The sequence below is a fragment of the Moschus berezovskii genome, chromosome 3, assembly GCF_049115385.1.
Source record: "Moschus berezovskii isolate FMDL1 chromosome 3, NW_MosBer_1.0, whole genome shotgun sequence".
NCBI classification, from domain to species: Eukaryota; Metazoa; Chordata; class Mammalia; order Artiodactyla; family Moschidae; genus Moschus; species Moschus berezovskii.
This window is the reverse complement of record NC_142462.1, coordinates 81,204,303-81,228,051: the sequence shown is the minus strand read 5'-3', so window position 1 is coordinate 81,228,051 and position 23,749 is coordinate 81,204,303. Positions and strand designations below refer to the sequence as shown.

The window sequence follows — 23,749 nt, the reverse complement described above, 5'->3', positions numbered from 1 at the left end:
TATATGTACCAAAGCTTTCTTATCCATTCGTCTGCAGATGGACATCTAGGTTGCTTCCATGTCCTGGCTATTATAAACATTGCTGCAATGAACATTGGAGTACACGTGTCTCTTTCAACTCTGGTTTCCTTGGTGTGTATGCCCAGGAGTGCGATTGCTGGATCATACGGCAGTTCTATTTCCAGTTTTTTGAGGAATCTCCACACTGTTCTCCATAGTGGCTGTACTAGTTTGCATTCCCACCAACAGTGTAAGAGGGTTCCCTTCTCTCCACACCCTCTCCAGCATTTATTGCATGTAGACTTTTGGATAGCAGCCATTCTGACTGGTGTGAAATGGTATCTCATTGTGGTTTTGATTTGCATTTCTCTTAATTATGAGGGATGTTGAGCATTTTTTCATGTGTTTGTTAGCCATCTTTATGTCTTCTTTGGAGAAATGTCTGTTTAGTTCCTTGGCCCATTTTTTGATTGGGTCATTATTTTTCTGGAATTGAGCTGCAGGAGCTGCTTGTATATTTTGGAGATTAATCCTTTATCATTTGCTTCATTTGCTATTACTTTCTCCCATTCTGAAGGCTGTCTTTTCACCTTACTTATAGTTTCCTTTTCTGTGCAGAAGCTTTTGATTTTAATTAGGTCCCATTTGTTTATTTTTGCCTTTATTTCCAATATTCTGGGAGGTGGGTCTTGGAGGATCCTGCTGTGATTTAGGTTGGAGAGTGTTTTGCCTACATTCTCCTCTAGGAGTTTTATAGTTTAGCTCTCTAATCCATTTTGAGTTTATTTTGGTGTAAGGTGTTAGGAAGTGTTCTAGTTTCATTCTTTTACAGGTGGCTGACCAGTTTTCCCAGCACCACTTGTTAAAGAGACTGTCTTTTCTCCATTTTATATTCTTGCCTCCTTTGTCAAAGATAAGGTGTCCACAGGTGCGTGGATTTATCTCTGGGCTTTATATTTTGTTCCACTGATCTATATTTCTGTCTTTATGCCAGTACCATACTGTCTTGATAACTGTGGCTTTGGAGTAGAGCCTGAAGTCCGGCAGGTTCATTCCCCCAGTTCCATTTTTCTTCCTCAAGATTGCTTTGGCTATTCGAGGTTTTTTGTATTTTAAGAAAGTACTAAATTTTATTGAATCAGTAATTCTTAATATTTAATCTGGAGTCTACAATGTGCAGTGTAACTGTAGTCTCATGGTTAAATTTCATGAGACTGATTTTAAGAGCAGTTTATCATAGTGGAAATTAGGTAAAAATATTTCAAAGTGGAGAGAGAATAAAATATTTCAAATGAATATTTTTTGTGTTGATTAAATGCAGATTACTTCACAGAAAGCTGCCTCAACTGTGTTGCCTCTAAAAGACTTGACTTGCTGTTTTTTTAGAGTCAGCGAACCTCAGTGAACATGATGGTTGGTGACTTAAGTTTGCTATCACCTGAACTGAAAATGGGAAAACCTGCTTCTCCGAGTTCTGACTTATATGCTTATGGCTGCCTTTTATTATGGGTATGTTACATTTTTATTGAAAGAAATCAGTCATTTTGTTGTTGTTAAGTGCTTAGTTGCTCACTGGTGTCCAACTCTTTGCCATCCCATGGACTGTAGCCCGCCAGACTCTTCTGTCCATGGGGATTCTCCAGGCAAGAATACTGGAACTGATTGCCATGACCTCCTCCAAGGGATCTTCCCAGCCCAGGGATAGAACCCAGGTCTCCTTCATTGCAGGCAGATTTTTTTACTGTCTGATCCATGAGGGAAGCTCAAGATTGCCACCATTGAGCAACTAACACTCTGACTTTTCACAGGAAAACAATGAGGAAAAAAGGCCATTTTTGCCTTTATAATAATGCATTAAACAGGGATATATAGTGTGTGTAGTTATACAGATGTATTATATTTCAGTATAAGAAAGTGATGATGATCTGAAGTAATTTTCTTCAATATATTAAAATGTCTCTGAACATATAGAGACATTTGTAATAACCAAAAGTGGGAAAACTCAGATGTCCATAAACAGGTAAATGGATAAATCAGTTCAGTTCAGTTCAGTCGCTCAGTCATGTCTGACTCTTTGCGACCCCATGAATCACAGCACTCCAGGCCTCCCTGTCCATCACCAACTCCCGGAGTTCACTCAAACTCATGTCCATCGACTCAGGTGATGCCATCCAGCCATCTCATTCTCTGTCGTCCCCTTCTCCTCTTGCCCCCCAATCCTTCCCAGCATCAGAGTCTTTTCCAGTGAGTCAGCTCATCACATGAGGTGGCCAAAGTATTGGAGTTTCAGCTTTAGCATCAGTCCTTCCAATGAACACCCAGGATTGAATGGATAAATAGTCCACTGTATATCCATTGGAATACTTGTTATCATTTTTATTTAGTTGCTAAGTTGTGTCCGACTCTTTGTGACTACATGGACCATAGCCTGCCAGGCTCCTCTGTCCAAGGGATTTCCTACGCAAGAATACTGGAGTAGGTTGCCATTTCCTTCTCCCGGGGTCTTCCTGACCCAGGGATTGAACCTACATCTCACTTTTTTATTGTAATTTTCACTTCATTGCAGTGATCTAGAACTGAATTCTCACTGTCTCCAAGGTATGCCTTTATACCCAGTAATATGGAGGAATCTCAAAATATTTCTTTGAAGTTAAAAAAGCCAAAGGAAAGAAAGAATGCATACTTATGGTTCTATTTATATAGAATTCTAAAACGTGCAAACTTACCAACGGTGATAGAAAGGAGATTTGCAGTGATCTGGAGTTTGAGGATAGAGGGGAAGGGAGGGATAGCTTACAGAAGGGCACAAGGAAATGTTTTTGGCATGATCACCACGTTCATCGATAGTGGTAATGATTTTGTAGAAGTATATATCATATATACTTTAAATGCACGTGGTTTATTATACATGACTTACACCTCAATAAAGCTATTATTAAAAGGATGTTTATACCTACCCAAGTAGTAATCAGTGGGAATCCCATGGCCCAGTTAATCCTTTGTAAGTTTTAGCCTTATGTTGTCATATGTATTTAAAGTTGTCTGGTTTCATAGAACCATGATAGCCTTAGAAATGATTATTATACTGACATGATTTTTGTCATTGCTTCAGTAATCTCTTTATTCTTTATATCATAAGGATAAAAGTTAATGTCTCAAATGTTCTTATGTTCCTGAGAGTTATCATAAAATATCACTTAAGTATGGTAATGTCACTCTTTATTCCATCAATTTCCTTTCTTCATTAGCTGGTAGTAAAGAGCGTTATGAATATGACACTATTGTTATGATGAATTCCTGCTCTTCTGTAATGTTGACTGAGGTCTTTTAAAAATTTTATTTTCAAACTTATCATGTAGTACAGTTGATTGGATTTTGGTGTTCAGTCCTGTGAACTTTAGCATACTGTAGATTAGTATACTCATCACTACAATTAGGATACACAGCAGTTCCATAACTCTTAGGGAAAAAAAAGAAATCCTACGTGTTGTCCCTATTCTCTTTCCCTAACCTTTCAGTTCAGTTCAGTTCAGTCACTCAGTCGTGTCCGACGCTTTGCGACCCCATGAATCACAGCACGCCAGGCCTCCCTGTCCATCACCAGCTCCCGGAGTTCTCTCAAACTCATGTCCATCGAGTTGGTGATGCCATCCAGCCATCTCATCCTCTGTCGTCCCCTTCTCCTCCCGCCTCCAATCCTTCCCAGCATCAGAGTCTTTTCCAGTGAGTCAACTCTTCTCATGAGGTGGCCAAAGTATTGGAGTTTCAGCTTTAGCATCAGTTCTTCCAATGAACCACCCAGGACTGATCTCCTTTAGAATGGACTGGTTGGATCTCCTTGCAGTCCAAGGGACTCTCAAGAGTCTTCTCCAACACCACAGTTCAAAAGCATCAATTCTTCAGCAGTCAGCTTTCTTCACAGTCCAACTCTCACATCCATACATGACCACGGGAAAAACCATAGCCTTGACTAGACGGACCTTTGTTGGCAAAGTAATGTCTCTGCTTTTTAATATACTATCTAGGTTGGTCATAACTTTCCTTCCAAGGAGTAAGCGTCTTTTAATTTCATGGCTGCAATCAGCATCCGCAGTGATTTTGGCGCCCCCAAAAATAAACTCTGACAAGTCTGACACTGTTTCCACTGTTTCCCCATCCATTTCCCATGAAGTGATGGGACCAGATGCCATGATCTTTGTTTTCTGAATGTTGAGCTTCAAGCCAACCTTTTCACTCTCCTCTTTCACTTTCATCAAGAGGCCTTTGAGTTCCTCTTCACTTTCTGCCATAAGGGTGGTGTCATCTGCATATCTGAGGTTATTGATATTTCTCCGGGCAGTCTTGATTCCAGCTTGTGCTTCTTCCAGCCCAGCGTTCCTCATGATGTACTCTGCATATAAGTTAAATAAGCAGGGTGACAATATACAACCTTGACGTACTCCTTTTCCTATTTGGAACCAGTCTGTTGTTCCATGTACAGTTCTAACAGTTGCTTCCTGACCTGCATACAGGTTTCTCAAGAGGCAGGTCAGGTGGTCTGGTATTCCCATCTCTTTCAGAATGGTCCACAGTTTATTGTGATCCACACAGTCAAAGGCTTTGGCATAGTCAATGAAGCAGAAATAGATGTTTTTCTGGAACTCTCTTGCTTTCTCCATGATCCAGCGGATGTTGGCAGTTTGATCTCTGGTGCCTCTGCCTTTTCTAAAACCTACTTGAACATCTGGAAGTTCACGGTTTACATATTGCTGAACTCTGGCTTGGAGAATTTTGAGCATGACTTTACTAGCGTGTGAGATGAGTGCAATTGTGTGGTAGTTTGAACATTCTTTGGCATTGCCTTTCTTTGGGATTGGAATGAAGACTGACCTTTTCCAGTCCTGTGGCCACTGCTGAGTTTTCCAAATTTGCTGGCATATTGAGTGCAGCACTTTAACCCTTGGCAACTGCTGATCTTTTCTCTATCACTACAGTTTTGTCTTGTTAAGAAGGTCATATAAATGTTACCTTACAGTATGTAACCTTAGGAGACTAGGTTCTTCACTCAGCATAATGACTTTCAGATTCATTCAAGCCTTGTAGTATATTGAGAGTTGATTCCTTGTTTGTGGCTGACTGTGTGGATCACAGTAAACTGTGGAACATTCTGAAAGAGATGGAAATACCAGACCACCTGACCTGCCTCTTGAGAAACCTGTATGCAGGTCAGGAAGCAACAGTCAGAACTGTACATGGAACAACAGACTGGTTCCAAATAGGAAAAGGAGTATGTCAAGGCTGTATATTGTCACCTTGCTTATTTAACTTCTATGCAGAGTACATCATGAGGAACGCTGGGCTGGAAGAAGCACAAGCTGGAATCAAGATTGCTGGGAGAAATATCAATAACCTCAGATATCAGATGACACTACTCTTATGGCAGAAAGTGAAGAGGAACTCAAAAGTCTCTTGATGAAAGTGCAAGAAGAGAGTGAAAAGGTTGGCTTGAAGCTCAACATTCAGAAAACAAAGATCATGGCATCTGGTCCCATCAGTTCATGGAAAATAGATGGAAAAACAGTAGAAACTGTGTCAAACTTTATTTTTTTGGGCTCCAAAGTCACTGCGGATGCTGATTGCACCCATGAAATTAAAAGATGCTCACTCCTTGGAAGGAAAGTTATGACCAACCTTGATAACATATTAAAAAGCAGAGACATTACTTTGCCAACAAAGGTCCGTCTAGTCAAGGCTATGGTTTTTCCCGTGGTCGTGTATGGATGTGAGAGTTGGACTGTGAAGAAAGCTGAGCGCCGAAGAATTGATGCTTTTGAACTGTGGTGTTGGAGAAGACTCTTGAGAGTCCCTTGTACTGCAAGGAGATCCAACCAGTCCATTCTAAAGGAGATCAGTCCTGGGTGTTCATGGAGGGACTGATGCTAAAGCTGAAACTGCAGTACTTTGGCCTCCTCATGCGATGAGTTGTCTCACTGGAAATGAGTTGATGCTGGGAAAGGTTTGGGGTGGGAGGAGAAGGGGACAACAAAGAATGAGATGGCTGAATGGCATCACCGACTCTGTGGACATGATTTTGAGTGAACTCCGGGAGTTGGTGATGGACAGGGAGGCCTGGCATGCTGTGATTCATGGGGTCGCGGAGAGACGGACATGACTGAGCGACTGAAGTGAGCTGAACTGAACTCCTCTGTTATGTGACTATACCAGCTTTGTTTATCTGTTCACCTGTTGCAGGACATTTGGATTGTTTCCAGTTTTGGGCTATTCCAAATAAAACTTTGATGAACATTTAGGTATAGGTTTTTGTGTGATCCTGTTTTTACTTCTCTAGAATAAATTTTCAAGAGGGAGACTGTTGGGTAGACTGTAACTGTATGTGTAACTTTATAAGGTGCTGCCAGACTTTTTCAGAAGGGATATAACATTATGCGTTATCAGAACCAGCACTGTGTGAGAGTTCCAGATGCTCGTCATATTGTTAACGTTTTAATGTTTTAGTAATTCAGGAATCTTTGCCTTTGCATACACATTTTAGAAACAGCTTGTCTATACATGCAGAAAGCCTCTGTGACTTTACTTGGAACTGTATTAAATCTGTAGCTCAATTTAGGGAGAATTTGCATTTTGAATAATTGACATTCAGTTCTTTAATTCACAAATCCATTTATTTAGGCATTTTTAATTTATTCTATCAGCATTTTGTTATTTTTGAACTTAGAGATCTTATATATGTGTTGTTAGATTTTATACTTCAGTATTTAATTTTTTGGAGCTATTGTGATACCATAAAAAAACTAAAAAACTGTTTTCTAGTTGTTCAGGTTCTTTTTAAAAACAACTATTTCATTGAAAGGAAAGTTAGTTACTGCCAAAGTTTATAGATACTTTGATCTTCCTCCTCAAAGAACTAGGTAAGTTATAATAGAAACCACAGTGTAAAATATATAAAAGGGCAAAGAAGTCAGGATGCAAGGGCAGTGCTTCAAAGTTAAACTGGAATCATTAGCAAAGGATCTCATTTCCAGAATCATGAATAGATTACTGTTACATTATGACTTTTAAAAGTTTTGAAATTAGCAAAAGTAAAAGTTAACAGCTTATTTAATATTAAAACACTAGAATACTGACTAAATATTTTGGGATGTATCATAAAAGATATTTTGCTTTAGGATCATTTTTGTTGTGAGACCCATATTAAATGACAGAAGCATTCTGAAAACTGCCTTTAACTACAGAAAATTTTAATGTTTGAGTGTTGGCGACCCTCCCACCTCCAGCAGTAAGTCGTCTTTTAACTGGTACATTCTTAAAGTTGCTTGTATTAAGGTTCTTTTGTATATTTCCAGGTTATAATGAAATTCTTAAAGGCATTTCTAGAAGGCAGTTTTAAAAATTAGAGCAGTTCTGATGTGATACTGAAAAAAAAAAATTTGTGGATGCTACTGTGAGGAAGCAGAATAATTTTAAAATGAAGAGTGAATGGTTTTTTCATTTATTCAAGTATCGCTTTTTCAATTTGTCCTTCTTTAAAATGCAACTCCTTTCCCACTGCTTTCAGTTCAGTTCAGTCACTCAGTCATGTCTGACTCTTTGCCATCCCATGAATCGCAGCATGCCAGGCCTCCCTGTCCATCACCAACTCCAGGAGGTCACTCAAACTCATGTCCATCGAGTCGGTGATGCCATCCAGCCATCTCATCCTCTGTCGTCCCCTTCTCCTCCTGTCCCCAATCCCTCTCAGTATCAGGGTCTTTTCCAATGAGTCAACTCTTCGCATGAGGTGGCCAGAGTATTGGAGTTTCAGCTTTAGGTTTCTCTTAACATACTATTTATGTATTTTGTCTTTTTTATCATCTGCTTCTATCCATAGAATGTAATCTCCTTTTAGACAGCTTGTCTGTCTTGTTTGCTACTGTATCCTGTGCCTAGACGTGTTCCTGTTGTAGTGCTGTCACTGGAATAGTAACTGGACAAAAGCATGCCTTTGTGGACATTTAAATGGACAAAAGCATGGGCATTTAAAGTTTAGCTACAGTTATGTGCTAAAGTATTAGGTTTTTCTTTTCTTTTTTTTAAATAAAATGTTTCTTGTTTCCTGGGTGAAACAAGATCAGTAGATGAACTCTCCACCGTTACCACTTACACCTTTCTTTGAAACCTTATTTGAAGATTTTTTTTTTTATTCCAACTCCAGAGATAGTCCTAGAAGATGTTAGTGGCCATATTGATCACCCATTGAACAACTTTGTTGGTGTTCAATCTCTCAGTCATGTCTTATTCTTTGTGACCCCATGACTACAGCACACATGGCTTCCCTATCATTTTTTGGACCTTCTTAACAATTTGAGACCCATGCCTTCATGAAATTTCAGTTACTTTCCAAAACCAGGATTTTGTGATTTCCTATAATTTTTCTTTTATGAAAGTAGTAGAATCCAATCCAGTACATATTTTATCTGGACAAGACTTTCTGTTTTCTCATTTTACTGTAACTACTCTTACATCTACTGTGTGTGTGTTAACTATCTTCCCTTTCTGCCAAATCAATCAGCAACCTCCTAGCTTCTCTTCCTTTCTTCTTTAGCTTTGGACTTCATCATAGACTACCCTGTAGTCCCTTTGTCTCCTATTCTTCTGTTTAGCCTCTTTACACAATCTTCATTTTTAGATGTTTTGTAATCTGCTTTATATGCTTTTCGAAAAATCCTTTCCCTTTAAGGTTTTATTTCTTGAAAATAACTTTATAAAAGATATATGTATTTGATTTTCTTCAAAGTATTACCAAACATTATATTTATTCAGTTAAGGACATTATTGGGCTTCCCTTGTGGCTCAACTGGTATGTGAATCCAAGAATCCACCTGCAATGCAGGAGACCTGGGTTCGATTCCTGAGTTGGGAAGATCCCCTGGAGAGGGGAAAGGCTACCCACTGCAGTATTCTGGCCTGGATAGTCCATGGGGTGACAAAGAGTTGGACACGACTGAGCGACTTTCACTTAACTAAGGACATTATTATGTCTGTTTATAACATGATGATAACATCCTCCCTTGTTGGGACACATAGTGCATGTCTGGAACTAAAGTACTTATTAAGTACTTTTTGAACTTTATCTCATTGCTTTGTCCAAAACAGTTGTGTGAAGGGAGCACATCATTATCCCAACTGTAGACATTAGGCATGTGAGAGTCAGAGAAGGATACCACTTCTTCAGTAATGCCCTATCGCAGGATTTCTGTGTCTTGAGGCTCTGTGCAAGACCGCCTGCCACATTCACATCACACATTCAGCCTTGGAGGTACAGCCTTCACTGAAGCCAATTAATGAACAGTTGCAGAAGGGGCCCAGGCTTCAGAGATAAGCTACTAAGTGCCATTGCAGTGACTACTATGAAGACCCTTAAATTTTACAGTGCCCTATTAAGACATCTCCAACCTTGAATTCTTTGATGAGACGTCCTCCTTCTAGAAAGTTTTGGATGGATGTGAGTAACACGTTTAGAGTTCAGGTATACCTTTGACACATTATGCTTCATTTTGATGTTTAATCCCCAAATAAGAGACAAGGGAAAAGTAATATCCCATGTCTTGTTTTTCCTTTTAGACCCAGCTAATGTGATCAATAATGAGTGCCTCTCAAAAAAATACTCCAATTAAGAGAAATCTCAGAGAAGGGAAATGGATGGCAGCCCCCTAAAATCTGGAAGTGATTCTAACATCATAATTAAGTAGACTGAGTGGAATAGATCTCATTATTATGGAGTTGAGTGTAGGAGGATTCAGGGTTCCTAGCTGGATGGAACTACTAACATCTCTAATGCTCTCTGTGCAGAAATTTCATATGTGTCTGAACTTGCTCTGAGATCCAGCCAAGAATCTCAGACTTATCATTGATTTCTTACTGGATCCAAATGCAGAGGACTTGGAATTCACGTCTCAGAGTGTGAAGTGAAGGACCATTTATTATGTCTACCCACGTTTTTACTCTTCTTTGTTCTTTCTTGTTCCTGATATTCCAGTGTTTCTTCTTCTATCATTTCCTTTCTATTTTAAGAACTTGTTTTTGCCATTCTTCTAAGGTAAGTCTCCTGATGAAAAAGTCTTTAGTTTTCCTTCATCTGAGAGCATCTTAATTACACCTTCATTTCTGAAGAATATTTTTTGCTGGTACAGAATTCCGAGTTTACAGTTCTTTTCTTTCATTGCTTAAAAATTGCTGTTCAGTTTTCTTTGGACCTCCTTGGTTTCTCATGAAAAATTCACTGTTATTTGAATCATTCCGCTGTAGGTAATTTCTCTCTCCATCTGGGTTTAAGACTTTTCTCTGTCAGTATTTTCTGAAGTTTGATTACGATGTGTCTTAGCGTGGATTTCTTTGGGTTTGTTTGGGGTTTGTTTAGCTGCACTTTGTTTCTTTTTCAGCAAATATGTGAAATTTGGTTCAGCTATTACTCCTATAGTTTGTTAGTCTTACAGTCACCTTTTTTTCTGAGATTGATGATACATATTTTGAATCTTTTGTTACTGTCCACAGGTCCTGAGTCTCTGTTCATTTTCTTTCTCTTGTTCGAATTGGGTATTTTGTGTATTTCTGTCTTCAATTTCATTAGTGCTTTCCATTGTCATATTTATTCTGCTATTGAGCCAGTCCAGTGAGTTTTTCCTTTCTGTTGTTCTTTTGTTGTTTTTCAGTTCTAAAATTTCTATTTGATTTTCTCTATAGCTTCTGTCTTCTTTGCTGAGGCTTTCTGTTTTTTTTTTTTTTCTCTTTCATGCAGGTTTCTAATTGGTCTCTAAGCATTGTTGTGATGCTTTCTTTAAGATCTTTGTCAGATCATCCCTGTATCTTTGTCATCTTGATGTCTGTTGATTATCTTTTTCTCATATAAGATCTTCTTGGTTTTTAGTTTGACATGTGATTTTTAACTGTAGCTTGAACATTTCTGGTATTATATTCTGAGACTGTGCATCCTATTTAATCCCTTTTTTTTTTTTTTTTTGCAGACAGTTACCCTGTTTAGGTGTAGTGTACAGTTTCAGATGAGATTAGATCTGCAGCTCTCCTCTGAGCTCAGCTGACACCACTTCAGCAAAAGTGAAATACTGATTTGTACTGCTTTGGCTCTTCTTGTTCCTGGTGGGTAGGAGAGGAAATCATCTCTCTATTGACTCCTGTTGATACTGGGGAGATGGGGAGCAAATACTGCCCTGGTGCTGCCTTGTGAGGTTATAAGTTTCATTTTCATTGGCGTGGTCCTGCTGACCCTTGGGGGATAGACAGGGAAAATAGAGTGCTGGCTAATACTGCCTACACTACTTTTTCTGCTTTATTGCTGTTGAGGGTAGAGTAGAAGATACCTTTCTGCTGGATCCCATTGGCAGTACCAGTTTGGGTAGATTGCAGCTAGTGCCATCATATACAACTTTGTTCTGCCTCTTCGTTGATGGTTAGGGTGGAAGTCCAACTCCCCACTCAGCCTTGCTGACACAGTTTTTCCCTTGGTATTTGGCTGGAATAGAGGCTATTACTATATTCTTTTCAGCCAAAGATGGAGAAGCTCTATACAGTCAACAAAAAAGACCAGGAGCAGAATGTGGAATAGATCATGAACTCCTTATTGCCAAATTCAGACTTAAATTGAAGAAAGTAGGGAAAACCACTAGACCATTCAGGTATGACCTAAATCAAATCCCTTATGATTATACAGTGGAAGTGAAAAATAGATTTAAGGGATTAGATCTGATAGACAAAGTGCTTGATGATCTATGGACGGAGGTTTGTGACATTCTACAGGAGACAGGGATCAAGACTATCCCCAAGAAAAAGAAATGCAAAAAAGCAAAATGGCTGTCTGAGGAGGCCTTACAAATAGCTGTGAAAAGAAGAGAAGTGAAAAGCAAAGGAAAGATACACCCATTTGAATACAGAGTTCCAAAGAAGAGCAAGGAGAGATAAGAACGCCTTCCTCAGTGATCAGTGCAAAGAAATAGCAGAAAACAATAGAATGGGAAAGACTAGAGATCTCTTCAAGAAAATGAGAGATACCAAGGGAACATTTCATGCAAAGATGGGCTCGATAAAGGACAGAAATGGTATGGACCTAACACAAACAGAAGAGATTAAGAAGAGGTGGCAAGAATACACAGAACTATACAAAAAAGATCTTCATGACCCAGATAATCACGATGGTGTGATCACTCACCTAGAGCCAGACATCCTGGAATGTGAAGTCAAGTGGGCCTTAGAAAGCATCACTACGAACAAAGCTAGTGGAGGTGATGGAATTCCAATTGAGCTATTTCAAATCCTGAAATATTATGCTGTGAAAGTGCTGTACTCTATGTGTCAGCAAATTTGGATAACTCAGCAGTGACCACAGGACTGGAAAAGGTCAGTTTTCATTCCAATCCCAAAAAAAGGCAATACAAAAGAATGCTCAAACTGCCACACAATTGCACTCATCTCACACGCTAGCAAAATAGTGCTCAAAATTTTCCAATCAGGCTTCAGCAATATGTGAACCGTGAATTTCCAGATGTTCAAGCTGGTTTTAGAAGCGGCAGAGGAACCAAAGATCAAATTGCCAACATCGGCTGGGTCATCGAAAAAGCAAAGAGAGTTCCAGAAAAAGATTTATTTCTGCTTTATTGACTATGCCAAAGCCTTTGACTGTGTGGATCACAGTAAACTGTGGAAAATTCTGAAAGAGATGGGAGTACCAGACCACCTGACCTGCCTCTTGAGATACTGTATGCAGGTCAGGAAGCAAAAGTTAGAACCAGACATGGAACGACAGACTGGTTCCAAATAGGAAAAGGAATACGTCAAGGCTGTGTATTGTCACCCTGCTTACTTAACTTATATGCAGAGTACCTCATGAGAAACACTGGGCTGGATGAAACCCAAGCTGGAATGAAGATTGCCGGGAGAAATATCAATAACCTCAGATATGCAGATGACACCATCCTTATGGCAGAAAGCAAAGAAGAACTAAAGAGCCTCTTGATGAAAGTGAAAGAGGAAAGTGAAAAGGTTGGCTTAAAGCACACATTCAGAAAACTAAGATGGCATCTGGTCCCATCACTTCATGGGAAATAGATGGGGAAACAGTGGAAACAGTGTCAGACTTAATTTTTGGGGGCTCCAAAAATCACTGCAGATGCTGATTGCAGCCATGAAATTAAAAGACACTTATTCCTTGGAAGGAAAGTTATGACCAACATAGACATCATATTAAAAAGCAGAGACATTACTTTGCCAACAAAGGTCTGTCTAGTCAAGGCTGTGGTTTTCCAGTAGTCACGAATGGATGTGAGAGTTGGACTGTAAAAAAAGCTGAGCACTGAGGAATTGATGCTTTTGAACTGTGGTGTTGGAGCAGACTCTTGAGAGTCCCTTGTACTGCAAGGAGATTCATCCAGTCCATCCTAAAGGACATCAGTCCTGGGTGTTCATTGGAAGGACTGATGTTGAAGCTGCATCTCCAATACTTTGGCCACCTGATGTGAAGAGCTGACTAATTTGAAAAGACCCTGATGCTGGGAAAGATTGAGGGCAGGAGGAGAAGGGGATGACAGAGGGTGAGATGGTTGGATGGCATCACCGACTCAATGGATATGAGTTTGGGTAAACTCTGGGAGTTGGTGATGGACAAAGAGGCTTGGCCTGCTGTATGTCATGGGGTCGCAAAGAGTCAGATACAACTGAGCGACTGAACTGAAACAAAAATGTTTTTTGTTCTACAAGACCCTATTACAGTAGCCTTATGAGTGAGGAACCTGAGGCAAAGAGAAATGAGATGATTTGTCCCAAATCCGCATGGCTGGTAATGAGTGGTTTTGTGTTATTTGGATAAATATTCAGAAGTAGAATAGCTGAGTCATATAAAAGTTCTTTACCTAATTAAGGATACTCTGTACTGTTTTACAGAGCAGCTGCTCTAATTTACAGTCTTATGAATAGTGTACAAAGGTTCCAAGGTTCCTTTTTTTCTTCTTCCTCTCCACCGCTTGTTCTTTCTTGTCTTTTTGATAATAGCTTTTTTCACAGTTGTGTGTCTTCAGCTATTCTATTGGTATGAGTGTTTTAACAGTTTGACCAAAGTGCCGAAGCCTTCTATTTTAGTTCTTTTACCCTCCCCACTTTTAAATATCATTGAATTGAACATCAGAATAGTGTTATAACTTCCGTTTCAGTCATCATATATGATTTAGGAAAGTCATGATAGGAGGGAAAGTCTTTGGTATTTATTCATGTGTCTGTTCTTTACATTGTCATTTCCTCTTTTCTAATGCTCCAGTACTCCTGTTTTAGAAAAATTATTTCCTTTCTGTTTGAAGTATTTCCTTTAGCCATTCTTTAAGTCTATAGTGACAAATTCCTTTAGTTTTCCATCATCTGAAAACTTCTTGATTTCACCTTCTTTCCTGAGAGTTTCACTGATAGAAAAAAAATTCTTTCTTTTTATCAGTTGAAAATGTGCCACTTACTGTTTTCTTGGTTTTGAATGAGAAATCCTTTTTTTTAAATTCAAATTTCTATTACTGTGTAGGTAGTGTTTCTTATGCTTATTTTCACTTGAGATTTTTTTCTTTGCTTTCAGTTTTCATAAATGTTATTAATTTTTGTTAATTTCATTAATTTTCATTTCATTAATTTATTTTCAGTTTTTAGAAATGTAGTTAGTTTTCTTTGAGTTTACCCTGTTTGAGTCATCTTGTTTTTAAAACTGGGTATTTTATATTAAAGTGAATTACTAATTTTTATTGTGATACTGTGATTGTGTCAAAATAAGACTTTATCCCTTTTTAATGGAAGAAAGTGATAAGACACCTTGTCACTATGTTGTTAGTCCAGTTCTGAGACTTTTCATCAGTTTACCTTCCTCTTTTAACCTGTGGAGCTCTCCTTTGATTATATTTTATGTTATTTCCAACCTTTATAGTTGTACATAGTGATGAGGAACAGGAGAGATTAGAAGTGGCTTTGCTCATTTTTTAATTATAATATGTGGAATTTATTTGGATCTGAATTTAAATGATATAAAAGTAAAGTATGAGATGATTAAAAATTTGAAAACTTGATATTTTATATTAATTTTCATCTAGTATTGTGAGTCTGTCAAAATAAGACTTTATCTTTTAGAAATATCTCTTCATGGCTAATAGGTTGGGAAGAGTGGAAACAGTGACAGATTTTGTTTTCTTGGGTGCCAAAGTCACTGTGGATAGTGACTGCAGCCACGAAATTAAAAGATGCTTGTTCCTTGGAAGAAAAGCTATGAACAATATAGACAGCAAGTAAATAAGCAGAGACATCATTTTGCCAGTAAGGGACTGTATAATTAAAGCTATGGTTTTTCCAGTAGTCATGTATGGATGTGAGAGTTTGACCATAAAGAAGGCTGAGCACCACAGAATTGATTCTTTCAAATTGTGGTACTGGGGAAGATTCTAGAGAATCCCTTGGACTGAAAGGAAATCAAACAAGTCAGTCCTAAAGGAAATCAACCCTTGATATATTTGGAAGAAATGATGCTGAAGCTCCAATACTTTGGCCACCTGATGCGAAGAGGTGATTCATTGGAAATGACCCTGGTATTGCAAAAGACTGAGGACAGGAGGAGAAGCAGGCAGCAGACGATGAGATGATTGGATCGCATCAATGATTCAATGGACAGGAGTTTGAACAAACTCTGGGAGATAGTGGAGGACAGGGAAACCTGATGTGCTACAGTTCCTGGGTTTGCAGAGTCAGGCACAACTTAGTGACAGAACAAGTGTGATTTTGTGATTATGTCAAAATAAGACTTGATCTTTTAGAAGTATATACTAAAATATTTATAGATAAAATTATGAGATGTGTAGAATTTGCCTCAAAAATAATATGTGTGGATTTGTACATAGGGCAAGAGTGGTCATGGGTTGATGGTTGTCAGGGCTGGGTGATGAATACATGGGATTTAGAGTATCTTTGTACATGTAAGAAATTCTTCATATTTAATAATTCATAAAATTTTAACAAGAATTTCTTGAACACAGGTATTAGGGAAGAAGGAAACTAGCATGATAAATTTTCTTTATGTTTAACGTATAAGTATTGGTGAAACCAACACCTTATAAGCCACTATATTTTAATGTATTTGCTTGTAAAATGAAGTATTAAATGTGCCTAGAGTGTGTACATTGATATGTTAGGAACCCCAGGGACTGTTTGGTAGTGGTTATATGAAAAATTTTTTTTGTCTTGCAAGGACTAATGTGCTTTGAGTTCTTCTCTTCTGTCTAGAACCTGAACAGTTTCAGAGTTGCCTTTGCTGTAGGATCGGTATTTTAGTATGTTGGGAATTTATTCATTCTCATTTCTTTAACAGCTTTCTGTTCAGAATGAGGAATTTGAAACTAATGAGGATGGAATCCCAAAGATGGATCAGTTTCATTTGGTATGTGACCTTTTTGTCATTTTCTTGTTGGAAACCTGTGATATAGGTGTGAGCAGTAGTATCAACTTATTTAACTGAAGTCCTCTAATTTTTGTAAGAATGCAAATAACATTCCCAGTAAAGAAATATTGAAAAAATTTAAGTGCCCTACTTACACCATTGTCAGAAAATTATTGCTGCAGATTACTACTAGAATTTGTCAAATTATATATAGAAGCTGTGTAATAATTAAGGAAAAACAGTAGTTTCTGTATCTTCAAAGATAATATTTTATTAAAATTAGTGTTCTACTACTTTTTATAAGTACCTAGCTGTGTCTTTTCTTTGTTGTACATCTGTGCTATTCATATTGCTTTGAGATATACATATGTATACAACCAACATATTTTGAGTATCTGTTCTATATCAGGAATTGAACTAGGGTCTGCTTTTTAGGATTGAAACATTGGAGAAATTAATGATTTAGAAATATGAACAAGTAAACAACCAATATCTATATATAGAATATTAAGAAAATAGTTTGGAGGAAGCTAATATTTAATTCTTTGGCATTGCCTTTCTTTGGGATTGGAATGAAGACTGACCTTTTCCAGTCCTGTGGCCACTGCTGAGTTTTCCAAATTTGCTGGCATATTGAGTGCAGCACTTTCACAGCATCATCTTTCAAGATTTGAAATAGCTCAACTGGGATTCCATCACCTCCACTAGCTTTGTTCGTAGTGATGCTTTCTAAGGCCTACTTCACTTCACATTCCAAGATGTCTGGCTCTAGGTCAGTGATCACGTTATCGTGCCTATCTTGGTCGTGAAGATCTTTTTTGTACAGTTCTTCTGTGTATTCTTGCCACCTCTTCTTAATATCTTCTGCTTCTGTTAGGTCCATACCATTTCTGTCCTTGATCGAGCCCATCTTTGCATGAAATGTTCCCTTGGAATCTCTGATTTTCTTGAAGAGATCTCTTGTTTTTCCTATTCTGTTGTTTCCCTCTATTTCTTTGCATTGATCACTGAGGAAGGCTTTCTTATCTCTCCTTGCTATTCTTTGGAACTCTGCATTCAGATACTTATATCTCTCCTTTTCTCCTTTGCTTTTTGCTTCTCTTCTTTTCACAGCTATTTGTAAGGCCTCCTCAGACAGCCATTTTGCTTTTTTGCATTTCTTTTCCATGGGGATGGTCTTGATCCCTGTCTCCTTTACAATGTCCCGAACCTCCGTCCAGAGTTCATCAGTCCCTCTATCGATCAGATCTAGTCCCTTAAATCTATTCCTCGCTTCCACTGTATAATCATAAGGGATTTGATTTCGGTCATATCTGAATGGTCTAGTGGTTTTCCCTACTTTCTTCAATCTAAGTCTGAATTTGGCAATAAGGAGTTCATGATCTGAGCCACAGTCAGCTCCTGGTCTTGTTTTTGCTAACTGTATACAGCTTCTCCATCTTTGGCTGCAAAGAATATAATCAATCTGATTTCGGTGTTGACCATCTGGTGATGTCCATGTGTAGAGTCTTCTCTTGTGTTGTTGGAAGAGGGTGTTTGCTATGACCAGTGCGTTCTCTTGACAAAACTCTATTAGCCTTTGCCCTGCTTCATTCCGTGCTCCAAGGCCAAATTTGCCTGTTACTCCAGGTGTTTCTTGACTTCCTACTTTTGCATTCCAGTCCCCTATAATGAAAAGGACATCTTTTTTGGGTGTTAGTTCTAACAGGTCTTATAGGTCTTCATAGAACCATTCAACTTCGGCTTCTTCAGCGTTACTGGTTGGGGCATAGGCCTGGATTACTGTAATATTGAATGGTTTGCCTTGGAATTGAAGAGAAACCATTTTGTCGTTTTTAAGATTGCATCCAAGTACTGCATTTTGGACTCTTTTGTTGACCATGATGGCTACTCCATTTCTCTTAAGGGATTCCTGCCCACGGTAGTAGATATAATGGTCATCTGAGTTAAATTCACCCTTCCAGCAGGTTTTAGAAAAGGCAGAGGCACCAGAGATCAAATTGCCAACATCCACTGGATCATGGAGAAAGCAAGACAGTTCCAGAAGAGCATCTATTTCTGCTTCATTGACTATGCCAAAGCCTTTGACTGTGTGGATCACAATAAACTGTGGACCATTCTGAAAGAGATGGGAATACCAGACCACCTGACCTGCCTCTTGAGAAACCTGTATGCAGGTCAGGAAGCAACAGTCAGAACTGTACATGGAACAACAGACTGGTTCCAAATAGGAAAAGCAGTGCGTCAATGCTGTATATAGTCACCTTGCTTATTTAACTTATATGCAGGGTACATCATGAGGAACGCTGGGCTGAAAGAAGCACAAGCTGGAATCAAGATTGCTGGGAGAAATATCAATAATCTCAGATATGCAGATGACACTACCCTTATGGCAGAAAGTGAAGAGGAACTCAAAAGCCTCTTGATGAAAGTGAAAGAAGAGAGTGAAAAGGTTGGCTTGAAGCTCAACATTCAGAAAACAAAGATCATGGCATCTGGTCCCATCACTTCATGGGAAATAGATGGAAAAACCGTGGAAACAGTGTCAGACTTTATTTTTTGGAGCTCCAAAATCACTGCAGATGCTGATTGCAGCCATGAAATTAAAAGATGCTTACTCCTTGGAAGGAAAGTTATGACCCTCCTTGATAATATATTAAAAAGCAGAGACATTACTTTGCCAACCAAGGTCCGTCTAGTCAAGGCTATGGTTTTTCCCGTGGTCATGTATGGATGTGAGAGTTGGACTGTGAAGAAAGCTGATCGCCGAAGAATTGATGCTTTTGAACTGTGGTGTTGGAGAAGACTCTTGAGAGTCCCTTATACTGCAAGGAGATCCAACCAGTCCATTCTAAAGATCAGTCCTGGGTGTTCATTGGAATGACTGATGCTAAAGCTGAAACTGCAATACTTTGGCCACCTCATGCGACGAGTTGACTCACTGGAAAAGACTCTGATGCTGGGAAAGGTTGGGGGCGGGAGGAGAAGGGGACGACGGAGAATGAGATGGATGGATGGCATCACCGACTCTGTGGACATGAGTTTGAGTGAACTCCGGGAGTTGGTGATGGACAGGGAGGCCTGGCGTGCTGTGATTCATGCGGTCGCGGAGAGTCGGACACGACTGAGCGACTGAACTGAATTGAATATTTAATTTGTCAGGAAAAGATGGAGTCAAGAAACTATTCATAAATGCCACCACATAGTTATTTGAAGTGAATATTCAAGATTGAATTAGGATTTTGTTAGTATGAGGTACTAGGCAATTCAGGTAAAGACAGTATCTGAACTAAGACATGAAAATTTAAAGTCTTTTGTAATGGAATCATCCCTAGTGTGACTAGATGTTAAGGGGTTAAATATGGCAGTAAACAAGTCTATAAAAGTATAATGATCTTCCCTGGTGGTTCAGTGGTTACAAATCCTCCTACCATTGTAGGGGACATGGGTTTGCTCTCTGGTCTGGGAAGATTTCACATATTGCAGGGCAGCTAAGGCTGTGGGCTGCAACTGCTGAAGCCCACATGCCCTAGAGCCCTTGTTCTGCCACAAGAAAAGCCACCACAATGAGAAGCCCACGCATCACAGCTAGAAAACAGCCCCTTCTTAGCACAAATAGAGAAAGGTCTCACACAACAATGAAGATCCAGTGCAGCCAAAATAATAATAAATTTTTTAAAAAAGTATAATGATCAGACTGTAAAAATTCTCTTGCCATTTTTTTTAAAGAAATTATTTATGTTTTACAACTGCTTTTATGACTTCAAGAACAATTGTAAGATTTATAGCAAAAGTGAAAAGAAGGTAGAGATTTCCCATGTATCTCCTTCTCTGTCATACACAGTTTATCCATTATCAACATTCCCTACCAGAGTTATTTGTTACAGTTGATACCTCCATTGACACATTGTTGTTGCCTAAAGTCCATCATTTATATTAGGACTTACTCTTAGTGTGGTACATTCTTACAGTTTATATGTGTAATGCCATATATCTACCATTAATATACAGAATATTTTCACTGCCCTAAAAATCCTCTATACTCTACCTGTTCATCTCTACTTTCTCCAAACCCCTGAAGACTGATCTTTTTCTTGTCTCCATAGTTTTGACTTTTCCAGAATGTCACATAGTTGGAATCATACAGTATGTAGCCTCTTAAAATTGGCTTTTTTCCACATAATCATATCCATGTAAGATTCCTTCATATCTTTTCATACCTTGATAGTTCATTTATTCTTAGCCTTTATCCATTATCTGTATGTACCACAGTCTATTTATATGTTCACCTACCAAAGGACAACTTGGTTGTTTCCAGGTTTTGACAATTATGAATAAAACTGCAATAAATATCCATGTGCAGGTTTTTGTGTGGACATAAGTTTTTATTTCCTTCAAGGGCAATTGTTGGGTTATATGGTAATAGTATTTTTAAATAGTATAGTTTTTAATAGTAGTTTTAAATAGTATAGTATAGAACTATCTTCTAAGTACCATTTTTGAGTTTTGGTTGCCATCAGCAGTAAATGAGAATTGCTCCACAGCCTTACTGCTATTCAGTCAGTATTTTGGATTGTGGCCATTCTTACAGATGTATACTAGTATCTCATTGAGCTTCCCAGGTGACTCAGTGGTAAAGGATTTGCCTCCCAATGCAGGAGACACAGGTTCTATCCCTGGGTTAGGAAGATCTTCTGGAGAAGGAAATGGCAACCCACTCCAGTCTCCTTACCTGGAAAATCCCATGATAGAGGAGTCTGGCAGGCCACAGTCCATGAGGTCATAAACACATCAGACACACCTTAGTGACTAAACATTAATAACAGTACATACTAAAGGTACTATTGAAAGGTTGTTGCTGAACCAGGAAAGATGATGGGATTCTTCACCTCCGGAGGAGAAGAATTCAGTTTGGGGCCAGAGACGAGGCTTGATCACTCAGAGCTGTTGTGTAATAAAGTTTTATTAAAGTATAAAAGATAGAGAAAGTTTCTGACATAGACATCAGAAGGGGGCAGAAAGAGTGCCCACTTGCTAGTGTTAGCAAGGGAGTTACATACTTTTTAATTAGTTTTTACAGTAAATCAAAAGAATGTCTGGAGGTGGTAAAGATCTTACTAGACCCACTCCCATAATTTACATTTTAAGATAACAGGATTAGCCAGAAGGTTTTCAGGAAGGAGAAACTGTCCTCAAGCAGGATACATGGTTGTTATATAATCCTTAGTACAGAGTTTAAACTGAGTTGTTGTGTAATCATCAGTTAGAGATACATCAGGCTTAAAGATTAAAAATGTTTTATGTCACTAAGACTAAGGAATGTAGAGGGGAAAAAAACATTTGTTCTTTCCGTCTCCTTGAGAATTCCAGACCCCTATCTCCTCCTCAAGAATCCCAGACCCCTCTCTCCTTGGGGACCCCTGGACTTCTTATCAACCTGCCTATGAATTGACTCTCTCACTATCTTAAACATTTTAAATATGTTTAAAAACATACTCTGTAGAATGCAGTATCGGCATTGACATTAATTCAGTTAGCAGATGTAAACTGAATACCTGCTGTATCACTGTGCTCATTGTTGGGGATGAAATGAGAAACTAAAATTTCTGGTCTTATACTCCTTTGAGTCTAATGAGGACACTAGCAGTAAATAGGTGATTTTTATTCCATATGAAATGTGCTCTGATTAGAGTCATCCATAGGGAAGGAAAAAGAAAAAACATAATTTGGAAGGTGGAATTAATGGAAGAGCAACATTATAGTGTTATTAACATGTGATAACACAAAATAATGTTCTTTGAAATCGTGGTACATAATAAATTCTGACCTCCATAATGATCATGTTAATGTTAGTGGTGGTGGACGTGTTTCAAGAGATCATTTCATAAGTGAAACCAAAAGCAATTGACCAAGTAAAGGAGGCTACTTTAGTGTAAAATTTTCAGTGTCAAATTCTGACTAATCTCCTAAAAAAAGGGGAAATGGAAAGTAAAAAATATTAGGGTGTTTTTTGGGAATTTCACTTGTTTTTGATAAATATTTCAGTTGTGATTCTTTTCTTTTCCCTTCTGCATTACCCCCCTGTAATATGATTCCATTGTTTTAATACTAGATTAATCCCTTTCCAATAAAAACTAGTTGATTTTGGTAAAAATCTTTTTTAAAAATGGGAAAAATTGATTTTAGCTCTGTATGCTTAATTGAAATTATTTTTGAATTGGGTACTCATTACAAGTTTGTCCTTTCATTCATTTTTATTTTATTTTTGCTTTGTAATATCTCTTTTTTCTTGCAGGATGATAATGTCAAATCCCTCCTCTGTAGCTTGATCTGTTGTAGAAGTTCAATGACTGCTGAGCAGGTTTTGAATGCTGACTGTTTCTTGCTACCAAACGGAATATCAATGCCAAACTCAGAGAAAGATACTGAATACATCCCCAAAAAAGAGGAAGAAGAATTAAAGGTGAAGAACTTGGATAAAGATAAGGAAAAGACAAGAAATGGTGAAGCCAGCTTTGATTGATTAGTATTCTTTTGTTGTTGCAGGTATTCCTTTTAAAACCTTTGTTTAGTTTGATTTAAATAAACAAAAAAATCTGAAAGTGTTCTGGAGCTAATTGGGTTGTGTCTTTGGTATTCTAGTTGTGAAAAATAAAAGATGTTTGGCTATGCAAAAAAAAATGTATACTTTGAAATTTCATTTAATTGGAGTTGTTAAGGATTTTCTGTCTGTAGTTACTTTTTGAAATTGCATAATCATACTATATTACTTGTAATAGAAAAGGTTATTAGATTGTTGGACTGGTTCTATACAGAGTTTCAGTATGTAGGCCAGCTCACGATGAAGGGTTATACTTTTGTTTAACAAATGATAGTTGGTGTCTGCTTTATTCCCAGTTCTGGGAATATAATGATAAATTTAACATGGTCCTTACACTTAAAAGCACATGCATATGTTGAGAAAGTTGGAGATCTAAACAGATCTTCATAATACAATGTAGAATATCTAATGATAGTTCTGGACAGATTTTATGTGATTACACAGAAGGGATACTCATCCTGTGGAAGAGGGCTGTCATGGAAACCTTTCTGGAGGAGGTACTACCTTAGTTAAATCGTAAAGGATGATTAGTAAAGGTGAAGGAGGATCAAGAGTACCTTCTTAGCAGAGAAAGCATGATGAGAACACTGAGGCGAGAAGCAGCTTGTTGTGTTTATTAGAGAATAGTCATATAGGGGGATATAATATGAAATACTAAAATGCCTCATACCTTATAATTTTATAGGAAATGTGGAGCTATTGAAGAATTT

At 38.2% G+C, this 23,749-nt stretch overlaps 1 protein-coding gene across 1 annotated transcript in view; it reads left to right on the top strand.

The window, feature by feature from the left end:
- STK31 (serine/threonine kinase 31) overlaps positions 1-23,084 on the top strand; it is a 74,980-nt gene extending 51,896 nt beyond the window's left edge. The window contains exons 22-24 of the mRNA XM_055421023.2: positions 1,387-1,509; positions 16,370-16,438; positions 22,734-23,084. Coding sequence (XP_055276998.2) covers positions 1,387-1,509; positions 16,370-16,438; positions 22,734-22,961 — 420 coding nt within the window. The 3' untranslated portion in view covers positions 22,962-23,084. The remainder of the gene's footprint in view (positions 1-1,386; positions 1,510-16,369; positions 16,439-22,733) is intronic.
- Positions 23,085-23,749: the final 665 nt, after the last annotated feature.